The following is a 16,667-nucleotide window of genomic DNA, read 5'->3' on the forward strand; positions in this document are numbered from 1 at the left end:
AAAATATACCTAACCAACTGTTAAATAGGGAACACGCCCTCTGGTGGTACAGTTTAGTTATTGCACTGAAGGAAATTACTAAAAAGTGAAATCAACCACCGGGAGTTCTCCCAAAATTTGGATGTATAAATATTTTTTGTATACAGTAACATCCATTCTTAAAATTTTACTTGACATGTAATCTCAAAATGTAATTGTTTTTCTAACGGACATAGGTGGGTGTATAACACCTGTAGTGGTGTCCAACTTAAATGTGTATTGTACAACTGCAGCACGACCTCATTCCTGTTAAGACTTAACCTCTTAAGGCCCAAGCTGTTTGTTTACATGCTTTTTTTAATTTCTCTTTGCTATTTTGGCTTATTGGACCCTAATTAGAATAAAAACAAAAAATTATCTTTTGATATGTACTTAGTCCATAAGTACACAAACGTGTACTTCATTTGTAGTGACATGCTAAATTTTATTTTTACACTTTTTTTCCAGATTCCACAGCATGTTATACTCTTCTGACAACACCAGATAGCAGTATAAGTGTCCATATGTCAGCATAAAACCCCAATTTAGTAGTGTACACAATTTTGGAAATAAGAGCTAAAAGGTGCTGTCCACGCATGTGGCCACTAAGGCCTTTAGAGCTAAGGTGACTGCATACTTTCAGTGATGAAATAAAACACTTCTGCAGTGCAATGAACTGTACAATATTTTCCAATGAAAATATGGAGAAAAGTGCCAGAAATTAAAATAGCTGGGGACTTCAGTGGACTAATGTCAGCTTCCTGTAGACGTTTCAATTAATATTACACACAAAAAAGTTGAACATTTCACAAATTAATTTGAATAGTTAGGTGCTACAACATATTTTCTATATTTAATTCCTTGCTTTCCATAACAGATTTGCATGCTCTCCATATTTCAGCTAGTAAAAATCTATGGAATTGCTCTGTAAACCACAAATGTATAGTACTCATATTCAAAATCATTGAAACCGTGACATATGAGCAACTTACCACATTTGGCCATTGTGACAAATACAACACATGGCAAACAAAGTTAAGGCTCAAAGCCAAACAGCAACATTTTCATGGCTTGTTTAATGTGATTTATTTAAAATAGTAAGATCAAGAGGAGGGTAATATTTGACCGCCTGCATATTTTTTTCCTCCTCCTCGGTGGAAAAAGTTTAAACACCTGAGGAAAAGTCAAGAAAAAAGTTGTATAGTGGCAATTTTTTATCCAACACTTACAACAGGACATACGTGTGTGTAATAGTTTGCACATTATAATTGTAGTTCTTATTAAAATAAATGAAACATTTCCAAGGAATTGTCTTTAATTTCCATTCTCTAATGACAAACTGAATAAAATCAGGCAAGTGTTTTACAAGGGAATATTCTTTGTCAGTCCGTTAAGCAAACACCAGCTTCTTTTTGCCTTATGATTAGCTACAGCCCCACTCCCTGAAGCAGCAGAGTTTGATGACATAAATATAGAAAATTGCTGTGTACGCACAATGAAAGTGGGGAAATCAGTTGCCATCTGCTGGCTGCCGCCCAGTGGGGGAATAATGGTGGTCAAGAAGGGTGTTTTCTTTTTGTTTTACTCAGTGAGACCAAGCTTCTTCTTTAGGGACTCGGGCATCTCAGGAGGAGGAGGGCGGGGCAGACGGAAGTAGACCTTGACTGAATCGTAGATGAACCACTGCAGAGCCGTCAGAGTACCAATCATGATGATACGGGCAACCAGGCCCTTCCACACACCTGCACCCAGAAATAAATACAAACACTTAAAAAAAAACAATATTGCAGTAAATTATTTAACATTAGAATGCCTACATAGTAAATTATAACAATGTTCTGATTGATAATACAATGCTGTAAACCTTAGTAAAATATACTGTAGTCGTAGAGCCCCTCCGACTGGGTGACTCACGTCGAACTAAGCAATTTGACATTAATTATTTATACCTTTTAAGTTTGTAACAGCATGTGCATAGCTCTCTGCCCCTTATCTACCATCACAAATAAAACATTGCGTATATAAGATGTCCGTCCCCCTGGCTAGCAACACTGGATAAATCTGCCAGTGGTGCAGGTGAGCCGGGGAACAGGTAGACTGTTCTCACACGCCAATGACTCAGGCACCTCCAACTGTACAGCCAGAAAGCTGCTGAGGGCGTCTGCTCAGAGAACAGCGCCCCCCAGAGGTGGATCTAAGGAGCGTGTCAACAAACCTACCAGTATTTCTTATCTTATATCAAACACATTTTGATACAGACCTTTGGGTCCCAGCTTCTTCAAGACCTGGACAGCAGTGCTTCCTTTCTCCTTGTTCAGCACAGACACCACAGAATCAGCAGGATGGGACACAATGGCACAAAACACCCCAGCTGGACAGAAGCACAAAGAAAAGAAAAAAACATGACATTTTGCCATCAGTAATAATTGCCCAAAAAAGGTTTAGAAGTAATTAAAGTATAATCAATTTAAATAATTTAGATACATTCAAAGGGTGGGGTTATTTAGTTGAACTGTAACTATATAACTTTTTAAATTTAAAACGGCAAAACCCCTCAACTATTCCATATATCATGAATACACAATGTGCACCAATACTACATTTAAACATTTATCTACAAAGCAAAGACACTGGAAAAAGATTTAATACTAAGGACTACAGTGAGTAAACAACAGTAGGTGCTGAAATACACTTCAGTTATCCATCCACCCATTTTCTAATGCTTGTCCCTATTGGGGCTAGTAGGGGGGCTGGAGCCTATCCCAGCTGCACTTGGGCAAAAGGCAGATTGCAATTGAATTTATGGTAAATGATTGGCAACAGTAAATTGGCCCTAGTTTGTTGAATGTTGTCTGTGTTGGCCTTGCCATGAGGAGGCGAGTTGTCCAGGGTGTACTCCGCCTTCCGCCCGAATGCAGCTGGAATAAGCTCCAGCATCCCCCGCGACCCCGTAAGTGACAAGCGGTAGAAAATGGATGGATGGACTTCTACTTTTATCATTACTATTCTTGGAGGGTAGTGATTCCATTACTTACCAATGTAACCGGCCACAAAGGTAACAACCAGTTGCTCGGCTTTGGAGCACTCGCTGCGGGGCTTGGGCACAACATACTTGTAGAGCATCTCTACAGTACGCTCAAAGCAGGCAAACTTCATCATGGTGTAGGGAATTTGTCTCATCCACAGAGGTACCACACCTTTGTAGAAACTAAGGGGGAGGATTTCAACAACATGAGTCTACATAAGTAATGAGGCCATCTTTAGTAACAAAACTCAAAAGTCAGATGAAACGCTATTACAGCGAAACCTGGTAATGTCAACGCCCATCAGACTGACTGACATTGACATAAGCGGTGTAGGACTTAGCCCTAATCAACATGGAGAGTGAAAGTTTGACATTGTTTTTTCTCTATTAACGCAAGTTTTCATTATTATAATTTTTACTCATCTGTAACAGCAGCTGCTGTTATTTTGCTGTATGTTTTAACTACAATGACAAAGTTTTCAATCAAGGCAAACAATCTAGATTTTTTTCTTCTAATAAATGGGTGGCATGGGTGCATTTTGTTAGTTGCTGTTATGGATTCCAGGTTAATACTGCCATGCTTTTATTTAGAAGCTGATTTTGCACTAAACAGGAAGTCACTGTTTAGTGATCATCACAAGGTTAATACTACAGCACGTAAATGACTAATTTTGCATGGAAATGTCAAATTTTATATCGTTTAAAGCGGTCAACTTAAATGGGCACTTTTTAGTGGACCAGGACTTGTGTTCGTCGACAAACAAAACTGACTTAAGCGGGTTCCATTGTACTTACAAATGTAACAATTGCTAAAAACCAATGTTCTCATAAATATTTCATGTGTCAGAGCATTCAGTGGACCACGTGCTCAACATCAGACGTGCACAATGTGGCCACACCAGCATCACACCTGTTCCAAACCTGACATCATAACAAGTCAAGTGTCTTATTATTACAACCAAATGACAAGCCATTTCCATTTAATTATTTTCTAATATAAGAGACTTTGTCCACTTCCAATCAAAATGACCAAAAAATATTGTTTTTCATGAGCGATGTGTACCAATATGGAATGTTTGGGTGGGAGTCCTGCTTTGGAAATAATTTTGTACCCCTTTTAGACATCACATTTAGTTCACCTTAAAACATTTACATGTTGCACAATAACGTGTGCTCTAGCACAAACATGGGATGAAGTGTACATTCCTGTAACATTCTGTCTGTAAAATATATCACTACCGTTTTTATTAGGACTTCTGCAATCTCCTAACAGTATTTCATGATTAATATCCATACATTAACATACTTAATAAATTAAAGTAGAATAAGCACACATCTGATTGGGAAGTGTGAGTGTACAGTAATTATTTGTTTCACCAACAGTTTTAAGCATTTACCGCTCTTAACTCAGCTGCACTGTTAGCTGTAAGATAACTCGCAAAACAGCAACATGCACACATAATACGCTGTTAATGACATTGATTGACTGTGTGCGAGCCGCAGCGCAGTGCAACGACCTGGCATTTAAAGTTTGTGTGGTTTTGGAGTTGTCCGACTTTTTGTGTGGCCATAAACGCGTAAGTGTCCAAGGAGGGCGTCTGTTGGCGCAACTGAGATAAAGAGAGCGACTGCTGGTGATATGACAGACGACAACGTTTGTTTTGTACCGCAGAAAATGACTACCGTATTTTCCGCACTAAAAGACGCACCTAAAAACCTCCAATTTTCTCAAAAGCTGACAGTGCGCCTTATAATCCGGTGCGCCTTATATATGGACCAATATTGAGCCACAACAGGTCTCGCAACCTCAGCCTCTACTGTAGCGTCTATTCTATGCGCCTTATAATGCGGTGCGCCTTGTATATGAACAAAGTTTTAAAATAGGCCATTCATTGAAGGTGCGCCTTATAATCCGGTGCGCCTTATAGTGCGGAAAATACAGTACCGTATTTTCCGCACTATTAGCCGCACCTAAAAACCACAAATTTACTCAAAAGCTGACAGTGCGGCTTTTAACCCGGTGCGCTTTATATATGGATTAATATTACGATTCATTTTCATAAAGTTTCGATCTCTCAACTTCGGTAAACAGCCGCCATCTTTTTTCCCGGTAGAACAGGAAGCGCTTCTTCTTCTACGCAAGCAACCGCCAAGGTAAGCACCCGCCCCCATAGAACAGGAAGCGCTTCTTCTTCTACTGTAAGCAACCACCCGCCCGCGTAGAAGAAGAAAAAGCGCGCGGATATACCGTACGTTTCATTTCCTTTGTGTGTTTACATCTGTAAAGACCACAAAATGGCTCCTACTAAGCGTCAGGGATCCGGTTCATGAAAAGACGCAATCTCTCCATCCGCACACGGATTACTATTTCACAGCAACTGATATTCCTGTGAACCGCACTGTGGATAGAACGGGAGCACGTACGGTGAATATTCGCACCACAGGGAATGAGAAGTCATCCTTCACTGTGGTTCTAGCTTGCCATGCTAATGGCCAGAAACTTCCACCCATGGTGATATTCAAAAGGAAGACCTTGCCAAAAGAGACCTTTCCAGCCGGCGTCATCATAAAAGCTAACTCGAAGGGATGGATGAAGAAAAGATGAGCGAGTGGTTAAGGTAAGTTTAAGTTTACGCGAAGAGGCCGGGTGGCTTTTTTCACGCAGCTCTGTCCATATTGATATACGTATGTTTGTGATTGCACATTTGCGTACATTTTGGGAGTGAACAGAGTTGTTAGTACGCTGGTTTTTAATATATTATTAATGTTTGACTGACCTGACTGTTTTTTTGACATTCCTTTAGCGCAGTTAGATGCGGCTTACAACACCGGGCGGCTTATAGGTGGACAAAGTTTTGAAATATGCCGTTCATTGAAGGCGCGGCTTTTAACCCAGGGTGCCTTATGGTGCGGAAAATACGGTAGTTAGCTAGATAGTTTGGTGCTAATGTTTTTTTTAGTGTGGCAGCCAAAAAGAAAAAGTTTTGCTCAATAAAGTGATCGATAGGCCTCATGTCCTCAAAGGGTCGACAGACGTTACAATATTTGAACAGTGTTGACAAACGTTTTATCTGTTGTGTCCGCTTGTCACCTGTCAACACATTTGCATTGCAAAATCGTACAGAACAAATGGTTTGTTTTTGTTAAGAGCTTTTGTTGGATTTTATTTTGTGCGGCGCATAAATTTGCTGTGTGCAGAGGACGTGGGAGCAGTGCCCAATTGCACAGGCACGCACCTTAGGGGGGAACAATGGCACTAACCGTGATCGAACAGAAGATAAAAAGATGGAAAACTTACGCCCAGATCCCCTCCTCTGAATACATTTTGGGGACACACTCTCTAAGGGTGTTTGCATAGCCTGGCTGGGTCTGGATACGGACTTTGACAGCCTCCATTGGAGCAAGAGCTATGTCAGCAAAGAACTCTGCACTGGCTGAGGCAGCAAGGTACAGCGATGTTCTCCACAAATAGGTGTTTTCCTGTTAGGGCGAGGGGAAATAGGGGGAAAAAAATACACAATGATAGCACAGGACCTTTAAATTTTTCATGCATTGCATCACACAGAAGTTTATCACACAATTGTAGCTGAGTTACTTTTAAGACTGAAGTTAGTGAATAACACTCTTTAATATGAAAAAACTCAACTCAATACGAGCCAAAGCTTTGCCAAGACATTGCAAGGTTGAAATCTTCCCTAAAAAACAATCTTTTTTTTTTAAATACAGAAATCTTTTTCTGGGGCTCAGTCGTGTTTGCACATTCACATGTGTCATACTGCATAAAGAACATCTTCAATAAACCACTTGACACATTCCGCAGAAGGGCTATAAACTACAGTGTTCTTGGGGTCACATTTCCAGAAAACTAAAGGACCTACTATTCACCGTATTTTTCGGACTATAAGTCGCAGTTTTTTTTCATAGTTTGGTGGGACTCCCGTGCGATTTATATATGTTTTTTTCCTTCTTTATTATGCATTTTCGGCAGGTGCGAATTATACTCCGGTGCGACTTATACTCCGAAAAATACGATATGTCTTTATTTCAAGAACCAGCATCCTTTGCGGATAAATTAAGCCTTGTCACATCAGACTTGTCTAAAAACATTGTGCTAGATAAAGCTGTCCGTCCCCCTGGCTAGCAACACTGGATGACTCTATCTGTAGCAGACAGTTGCCAGTGGTGCAGGTGAGCCGGGGAACAGGTAGACTGCTCTCACACGCCAATGACTCAGGCACCTCCAACTGTACAGCAAGAAAGCTGCTGAGGGCGTCTGCTCAGAGAACAGCGCCCCCCAGAGGTGGATCTAAGGAGCGTGTACACACAAACACACACGCACGCGCTTCCCCTCCCATTAAATGGAACCCCAGTCAACATTAAAAGCGTTAGTAACACACTTTGCTGTAATGGATTGAGATCCTGCAGCACCTACAAAGTATCCCATATCAACAAGACACATGTACCGGCCCATCTGAAGTTTGACAATTTACACTTTAAATACTCAGACAAGGATTGAGACAGTATGATGTGGTATGATTAAGCCAAAATTGAAGAGAGAAATGTGGAATATGATACCAACACCACCATCCCTATTACCAAACATGGAGGAGGAAACATTCTGCTTTAGGGATTTTTCTCTGACCAAAATTCCTCCTGAGATGTGTGCAACACATCCACGTGCAATCTAGACTGTAAAATAAACTTGCAGGGTGTCCTCCTATTATTATGGTGGGTGAAACACTAATCAACTGACAATACATAACACATTGCCACACAGCAGCTCTCACACGGTGTTATCTGTCACGGTACTTACCTCGCCTATGAGGTCACTGTAGAAGACTTTAAACACCTCATAGAACCCAAATTTGCAGAGTCCCTGCATGGAGTAGCCGATGAATGTGGGTGCCCAGCCCTTAGCCAAGCCCCTGACACCATCCTCTCTCACGGTCACAGAAAAGCCAGTGCCAATGCTCTTGTATTTATCTGGGTCCACCTAAAAAAAAAAAAGGAAAATACCACAATAAAGACCATATATTTACATTATTTCTTGGATCAACTTTAAAGTTCAATTCTGGTTTTGGTTTGAATTTGTGACCAGGGAAATTAACTTGGCAGCAGCGCATGGACAATGTAACCGTGACTACCCTAAGCTAAGCTTTATAACATTGTACGCCAAGTTTTTAAACGAGTCTTACTTAATAATATAGTGAAATTACTAATTTACAGTTTAGCATCTATGTGAAATTAATGCATCTATCTCTGTTTTGAGAAGAGGTGGGAAAAATGATGTCTGATGTTGGGCTGCGCGATATACGGGTATTATACTTATTTTAGAAAGTAGTATATATTTGAGACAATACCGCCATACCAATATCTTTTGGTGCGCCTTTGTTATGGCCGTTTGATCTTGTCTGCGTCTGACAAAAAACGATCATGCGTATTTACGGAGGCTTCTCTGATGCACAGACGCGCATCAAATTTTTTGGAACAAATATGCCGGCGCGGTGCCTACTTTGACTCCAGAGTGATGCAATGCTTTTATCAGTGACTGCAATTGGCTTTTGGTGAGTGACTACAGCTTTATTTACACATACACCAATTTGCTTGGGAACCTCTCTCTCTCCATGTAGTGACTTTATCACTAATCTCTTCTGTTTGTTGTTCACTTCTGTAAGCAACTTAGCACAGCAGCTAGCGATAGCACCTCTCCGTGTCAAATGATTAGCTACTCTTCAGCCACTGTCCGTAGCTTATGCAAAGTCAGCTAATGTAGGATAGCGGCTGGGTGGCTGAAGAGTAGTTTTAAACTGAGCAGGCAACAGCTTTCACCGCGGTGAGCGAGTACAAGCTCCATGTATCCCGCACACAAGCGTCGGGCTCTAACCTAACATTAATGAACAAAATCTGCTTTTGACATGATAACGGCTAACTAATTACTTAAGAATAAACACATTACGTTACTACTTACAACAAAAATAATCGGAGTGCTTTCAACATTGATTATCTAGCCCTAAAACATGTAGGCAACTTTAAGCACTTTGCACGTTTTCTTTTTTTTTTTTTTTAAGGATACCGGATTAAAAATACTGCGGTATCAGTTTTGGTCCCTTTCGCCCAGCCCTACTCCGATGCATCATGATTAGAATGTGGACGATGCAGAATCGATGGACAAATGTCCAAATATCAATTATTTTATACATGTTAAAGTAATAGACAGTTCTAAAATGCAGAGCCAGCGGACACAGAAGGGAGAAGAGAATTGCGACGCTAAGCTAGCTTGAAGGTGAAGTAGTGAAACAAAATAAAAGCTTTGTACATTTCAACAAGCCTAATTTGAAAAGAAGAGCAAATTGGCAAGTATGGTTAATAAGTTAGGAGAGAGAATAATAAGAATATGGCCGCCGGCAGGCAACACTTTCAGCCATAGATGTGAATGGGTAGTAACACGTCTGTCGAACTGCAAGTTTGTAGCAACTGGGGGTAAGGTGTCTGAGCATTCTGTGGTTTTAGAAGGCAAGAACATTGAATCAAGGACGCCTGATGGCCAAGTATGGACCTTTATCCCCCCACTTAGGCTGCTACAGTTCTCACATATATAGCCTTCTAGTAGTATATATACTGATATATATCTTTCTCTATGCTGTGCGCACTAACATCCAAAACCCAGAAATTACACAATAGACAAAAGGAGGATTCCTTTACACAGATTAGAGTTGAAACGATTTCTTTTAATTAATTTCAATTAAATTCAATATTTGAGGTTGATACAATTCAGGAATAGGTTTGTCCCATCCATCAATGCTCTACAACTTGTCCTTCTCGGGATCGCTGTCCCGATACCACCAAAATGCATAGATACTTTTCAAAATAAAAGGGAACTATAAAAAAATTCGATATTTGCTTTATTTTAACAGAAAATCTTACAATACATTAAACATTTGTTTCCTATTGCACTCAAATTTTAGATGGTTAAAAATTAAAAAGGCATTAAACACATTGGCCTTTTCTTGTAACACTCAAAGAACAATTTACAATGTTCCATATAACATAGTATGCCATAATCAAAGATTAGGTTAGAATATAATAAAAAGCTTTATTGACATTATATTAAATACTTCATAATGCATGGTTGCCACTGTTGGTTTGTGCTTTAAGAGAAATACAATTATTTGTAAATACTAAAAACAAAACAAAGGATAGAAGTACATAGATATGCCATGTAGCAGGTAAAACACACATTGTTTAAGATAAAACACAAATTGTAGGAATTTGTTACAAAAATCATTTCACTTGCATTACTGGTTGACGCTAATTGGGCGAGTTTTAACCCCCCTAATATTTGGCATCAAGCCAAGCAACTGTGTTACCAGTCACTCTTTATAACTCCTTGTGCATATCTGAATGCGTATTATTTAAATGTTTAACTTTTAAGCAAAAGGGGCAGTAAAGCAGCACTTGCAGCGCCTCCCCTGTTTAAGGCGTTACCTTTATAGTAAGTTTTTAAGTCCAAATACCTCCATATTGAGCTTCACGCATCTCCTTTGTTAACCAGTAGAATTGCCATGTTTTGCCATTCTTCCTCCGTACGTACGTACGTACATACATATGTACGTACGTACATACATATGTACGTACGTACATACATATGTACGTACGTACATTACATACATAATTTTTTTCTGCTCACCTTTTCAACATCCACGCAAAATTCTATAGAAGTACATTAACAAACATTTTAACAGTAGAATTACCTGCTAAATAAAGTTCCCTGACCCCGGCCATATAGTATATGTTGCCTGCCCTGGCGAATTTCTTTTTCTGATGAAATGACTTTTCTTTGGCTGCCAGTTGCGTGTTGTGTGTCACACTTAATGTTGTGTTTCAAAAATCTGTGTCGCCTATCTTGCTTGTCGCGTCTTTTGTAGTTTTTAGTTGTCCATCCACCCACTTTCTACCGCATATACCTTTCGGGGTCGCAGGGGTTTATTGCAGCCTAAGAATCACTATTTTGTGTTGTTTATATTAGTTATGGCTTTTGCAATTGTGCTGTAGCTGAAAGATGGTGTGTTGTAATTAATGATATCTTCTGGCATTTGCATTTGTTGTGACTTCTCAGCCACCGTAGTTATCCGCCATTTTTGTGACTTCTCAGCCACCGTAGTTATCCGCCATTTTTGTTTTGATGACGTCAGACAGGCAAAATAGACTTAACGTTTAACATCCTTATTTTTAAAATAATTGATCGACTTCCTTTGAAAATAATCTTGGATCGATACCTATCTTTTGGAAGGCAAACTTGTCGAGCACAGATCGATATACCGGTACTTGACATTTTGGAATTTAAATAGATTAATCGTTACACTACCAATATCAATACTTAAAATACACTTATAATGTAAAAATAATATTATACGATATATTGATATACGATAGAATAATTTACAATATAATAACTAAAGATGCATAAATAATTGTTTTATAATCAAATTGTAGCCTCGGAATCGTAATCCTAAACCCATCAAGGAGATGCCCAAAGATTCCCACCTCTACTTTCAGTACAGAAATTACAATATTTCACCAAAGTGTGTTACACAGAGTAAATCATCCATAAACAAATGTGATACACAGCAATTCTTAACAGTCAAGGAGTCTGGCGGTTGGATGAGTCGTCGGTTGCTCGTTGCCAAAAGTTGTAACTTTCATACAAACCTGCAGACGACACTTGACAAGGTCGAGGGGTACTACTGCTGTGTGTGTAAGGCCGCAGCTCAGGATGCCCCCAAACCCACACAGGGCATAGTATTTTGAGGAGCCAAACTCGCAGCTATTTTCATCTGTGGTAGAAGGGGGACAACATACATGCAACATGCAGGGTCACATGCAAGACACACAAAAAAAATCAACACCAATTCAGAGCCACATAATGGTAGAGTTCTTAATGGAGAAGACTACAACAAAATCTTTATGGATAGCCTGTCTTAATGACAGGACAATTCCAACCCATTTTAAGGACTCTCCTTATATATGGCTGTATTACAAACATGCCACCATGTCACACAACACCAATGATTTTAGTATTGACTTTTATGGATCACAGTGATGTTTTGGATGTATGGAGGGCTCCAAACATGAGAATATATATTTGCCAGAGCGAATCACGACAAGATCAATGCAAAAAATAATGATTACTACTAAAGCCAATCAGAAGTTCCAAAAACTGGTATGTGTCAAAATCTCTGTACAGCAAAATGTAGTGGTGCAGTTAGTTTTAAGACGCACCTAAAAACACAGAAGAGTGAACAGAATAGTGGGTAATTATTGCCATCGCCATTTTGTGCAAGTGTGCAATGGAATTTAATGTGGGACAGCACTACACATAAAATTTGCAAACTCAGCTACTGAGTACACAGTGTATGCAGTATACTTTTTGAAGTGTTTACTGGATTTGTTTGTTGGACATTTTATTTTTACTTAACCTTGAATGCCCCTGTGTCTTTTTCTCTGACTAGCTGCTAGAAATGTGAATTTCTCTTTGGAGATGAATAAAGTATCTATTAGATTTGCGATACAACAATATTGATGGCTGACCACAGGTGGCGCTAGAGTCGGTTCATTGGGTTCAAGGTCTTTTTTTGTTTTTAGAAAATATTGTGATTACCTTACAGTACTGGAACCCAACAGAATGGCAAAGTGTGACTATTGCGTAGCTTGCCAAGACCGGTACTAAAGAAAAATCTTTAGGAAATCTAAATTTGCGTAATTCTATGATCATCTACATCTAGAATATTTACATTGCAAAGACAGAGACTATTGAGAGTGGTTAATTGGCCAGCCCTGCGGTCTCAACATTTTGAGTGCAACATCCAGGTATTTACAACCCATTGCATTCTGCATTAATTCTCAGTATAAATGCATTTATGCAAAACTATTTTTCCATCTGAGACAGCCTAGATAATAGCAATGCAAGACCTAAATAATTTTTTTAACATGATTATTACTAATGTGAGAATATTTCTCAAATTTTTCTAACCCGATTGTAAGCATTCTTAAATTAACAGATTTTAAAATGTGCAAAAACATCATTGTGGTCCAGAAGCTTGTGATTTTAGGTCAAGATCACCAACAGTACATAGTCCAAATCGCCATTACACCCACAGCTGATCAAAGTTATCACAATGCAATCATACAATATGCTGTAATAAAATTGTGTTCAGTTCGCACTTTTGTTAGGGCTGCGTGAGGTAAAATACTATTTCTTACAGGTCAGCAATCTACTTGCAGTGTAAGGTAACGGAGGTGGGTACACTTCATGGGGCTTCAAGACAAACTGCTGTTGCTTTCCTGCCGCCACGGGCGGTGAAAGTCCTTGATTTGATGTGCAGCGGCGCCTGCTTTATAAAATGTTAATATCAACAATCACCTTCATTTAATTACAGCAGCCAAAATGTTGTATTTTCAAACCAGTCTTACCTGACAGGAAGGTGATCAGGTAGTTTTATAATGAAAGACAACAAAAGGGTATTGCAGTTACCACAGCAAAATTGTGGCGACTAAACTGATCAGTCAATGTTGACGACTAATGCCCCAGTCTGGTCTTCTTGACCTACACTCTTTTTAGGAGGAGGGTTTATGGCATTATGTGTGTGTGCGTTGGGGGTGGAGAATCACTGAGGTGAAAGTCATGCAGCCATGTAGTGATCACTCCATTACATTACAATCATGGGCATTATTATTGCATGCTCGAAAAAAAACTGCATTGTTGGCATGTCTCCATGCAAATTCAAAACTTAATAAAAAGGTGCGGGGCAAAAACTGATGCCGAGCCGTAAAAACAGACCTGTAATCGGCATTTGACCAGATCAAGGGGAACAACCGCTGTGTGCGTCGTGCCACAGCTCAGAATCCCACCAAAGCCACACAGGACGAAATACTTCTGAGAGCCAAATTCACAACTGTCTCCCTCTGAAGAAATACAGGTAAGATTTAAGGGAACATCTGCGGCTAATTGCACAAAATATGCAACACAAATTTGTGTCTTTAGAAATTCTAACATTCTCCAACAAAGAAAGTGAAGACAGGATTCCTTATTAAAATTGCTCTGTATTTCAAAACAGACAACTGTCTAACCTGCTAAAGGGCAAGAGTGTTGTCCGAAAAACAAAGCGGCGTCATACTATTGCACTTTTGTCCAACTAAACTTAAACATGATTTCCATTAGTAAGCTATAGCAGGACACATTAACGTACAAGTTATGTTGTATTTTCACATTGCTTAGCGATACTGACAAAGTTACAAATACTACAACACATGTCGAAATAAACCGACTCATTTTTTGTTGAAATTACTTACCGGTATTGGGAATTTAAAATTTTATGTTAACAGAAATGCATGCAACTTGAACGGTCACTTTAATAGTAAAAACAACACGGTGGACCAGAAAACTTGAGTTGGTCGACTTAAGACGTGTTGTACTACATTTCTAAAATTTGCACTAGTGTTAAATCTGCATTACGGCCAGCTAAAGTAGCTTTTTATTATATGTGAAGGTTGTTGTATATTAAGTTAAATTTGGCATTAAAATGAAAGTTTTCCACTTGAAAACAAATAGATTTACCATAATACACCAAGCAGCATTGCTTTAATCAAGTTAGGGTTCCACGACCAGACTTGAATCCAAATGAGGAAAATGTGTTCTTAAGGACTATTACCTCTAACTAACTCTGTGGTAAAAAAAAATTAAATCACAGCCAGCTGCAATATAATAAAACACTTTCGAAATACCGGGTATAGTAGTAGACTGTTTTCATGACTTGCAGTAGAGGCGGTGTAAAATCCAGGTATAAATGTGTCCTTCCTTGTCCTCCGTTAGTAGCTTAGCTTTAGCGATGTCCTGCCCATCCATCTCTGTTACCTTCATTTCAATTGTTGTGAGATCGTGGGTAGTTAAACATTTCACAATAATATGGCACGTTGGGTGTTAAGGTGAACATGGATTAAAAGCGTACAATATGGCAAACCAAGTGGGCTAAGCTAACGATGCTACAGGCTAACACGCGAGTATTGAAAGCGGCCTGCGTGCCTGAATGGGGGAAGTTACCGTCTGCCGTGGCGGCTGCTGCCAGCCGGCGTGTCTTCTGTCCATGAAGACTCTGCTGTGGTTCTTCCACCTTCTGGAGGCTGAACAGCGGGGCGCTGAAAGGGTTAGCCCGAGCCAGGTGCGTCAAAGCGGTTGGATACATGGTGGTGGTCCGGTCTGCCCGCGGAGCTGCGCTGCAATGAGGCAGCGACAGGTTAGCTTTGGCCGAGCTTAAGCTAAAGAAAAGTGACCCACCCCCAAAGAGTACCATGTACGCACATGACTTATTGTAATTAGACGAATTCAACGTATCAATAAATATATAGAAGACGCAGTATATTTCATTATATTATTTACACTGTGCCATAATAATGGTGTCCGAGTTAGTACCACCGCAGTGCTAGCATGACCGCTACAAGGTGGAATGGGTGTCCTCTGGCAGGGAAGAACAAAAATAAATTTTTAAACCACTTGACATATTTGACAGCCCAATAAAACATGAGCTAAAATGTGTTGCATACGATACATGTATCGTTTGCCTTTTAGAACAACATTTAACTTACTTTATGTGCGTCTTTAAGATGGCGCCTCCGCTTAGCTGCGACTGCCGGCTCAAAGAGAGAGAAAAACGACCTCCGGACAGAGAGTTGTCCTTTCGTGACGTCAGGAGCTTTCGTCTTCTTCGACGCCGGGAACATTAATAAGATTACTCGAGAGTCCACCCACAGGTAGAATTAATAGGTGCATAAGTGCTGTGTTGTCTGTAGGCGCTTCTTTGCTCATTTAGATTACTCCTTATTTATAATGCTATGAATGTTCAACCAGCATTTTACCTCATAAACCATTTACCTCTGGATTGGCAGACCGGGGTGGTGGTTCCTCTCTTTAAGAAGGGGAACCGGAGGGTGTGTTCCAACTATCGAGGGATCACACTCCTCAGCCTTCCCGGTGTTGTACCGAAATCTGTTACCCATCGGAATTTTTAACTACAGGGGGCGATGTTCCCATGGCGTTTGTTTGATAGTTAAACGGCAAACCCAAAGAGGAGGAGAAGAAGAACGCTTGCGTAAATGGCGTAAACTATCCTTAATGCTGAAACGTCAGTTGTCAGAATTTCAGCATTAATAAATTACACATATTCTGGAAATCAATGATTTCATTATAGTATGAGTCCATTGTATCAGCTGTTGATTCTCTCTCACACACATACATTTTCCGGATTAAAAGCTATCATGGAATGAAACGTCAGTTGTCAGAATTTCAGCATTAATAAATTACACATATTCTGGAAATTAATGACTTACTTTCATTATAGTATGAGTCCATTGTTATTATTAATGCTGAAATTCTGACAACTGACGTTTCAGCATTAAGGCTGGTTTACGCCATTTACGCAAGCGTTCTTCTTCTCCTCCTCTTTGGGCTTGCCGTTTAACTATCAAACAAACGCCATGGGAACATCGCCCCCTGGAGTTACAAATTCTGATGGGTAACAGATTTCGGTACAACACGCTCCCTGTATGATCAGTGCCAGAGCTTGATCTGCAT

General features: G+C 39.8%; 1 protein-coding gene and 2 non-coding genes across 4 annotated transcripts; all 3 read right to left on the reverse strand.

Moving 5' to 3' along the window:
- Positions 1 to 1,315: 1,315 nt before the first annotated feature.
- Positions 1,316 to 15,799, reverse strand: slc25a3a (solute carrier family 25 member 3a). 2 transcript variants are annotated; one of them, XM_061960652.1, is made up of 8 exons: positions 15,683 to 15,799; positions 15,141 to 15,313; positions 13,881 to 14,005; positions 7,857 to 8,036; positions 6,342 to 6,523; positions 3,054 to 3,226; positions 2,279 to 2,389; positions 1,316 to 1,760 (listed from the first exon to the last, which is right to left on the reverse strand). In XM_061960652.1, exons 2-8 carry the CDS (start codon positions 15,280 to 15,282, stop codon positions 1,600 to 1,602), a joined length of 1,074 nt encoding a protein of 357 aa, XP_061816636.1. In that variant the 5' UTR covers positions 15,283 to 15,313; positions 15,683 to 15,799; the 3' UTR covers positions 1,316 to 1,599. The 2 variants fall into 2 exon arrangements, with proteins under 2 accessions (XP_061816636.1, XP_061816637.1); XM_061960653.2 differs by lacking the exon at positions 13,881 to 14,005 and adding an exon at positions 11,753 to 11,877 and having other exon boundaries at positions 15,683 to 15,796.
- On the reverse strand, positions 2,044 to 2,226 carry LOC133607033 (small nucleolar RNA SNORA53). Its single transcript, XR_009815363.1, has one exon. It is a non-coding gene; the product is annotated as a small nucleolar RNA SNORA53 (small nucleolar RNA).
- Positions 7,164 to 7,363, reverse strand: LOC133607031 (small nucleolar RNA SNORA53). Its single transcript, XR_009815362.1, has one exon. It is a non-coding gene; the product is annotated as a small nucleolar RNA SNORA53 (small nucleolar RNA).
- Positions 15,800 to 16,667: the final 868 nt, after the last annotated feature.

Source organism: Nerophis lumbriciformis, linkage group LG05 (assembly GCF_033978685.3).
Source record: "Nerophis lumbriciformis linkage group LG05, RoL_Nlum_v2.1, whole genome shotgun sequence".
NCBI classification, from domain to species: Eukaryota; Metazoa; Chordata; class Actinopteri; order Syngnathiformes; family Syngnathidae; genus Nerophis; species Nerophis lumbriciformis.

Coding starts and splice junctions, on each gene's coding strand:
- slc25a3a (XM_061960652.1), bottom strand. CDS start 15,282: ATGTATCCAACCGCTTTGACGCACCTGGCTCGGGCTAACCCTTTCAGC. Junction 14,006..15,140: donor AGCAGCCGCCACGGCAGACG/GTAACTTCCCCC, acceptor GTATTTCTTCAG/AGGGAGACAGTTGTGAATTT. Junction 2,390..3,053: donor CTTTGTGGCCGGTTACATTG/GTAAGTAATGGA, acceptor GCTTCTGTCCAG/CTGGGGTGTTTTGTGCCATT.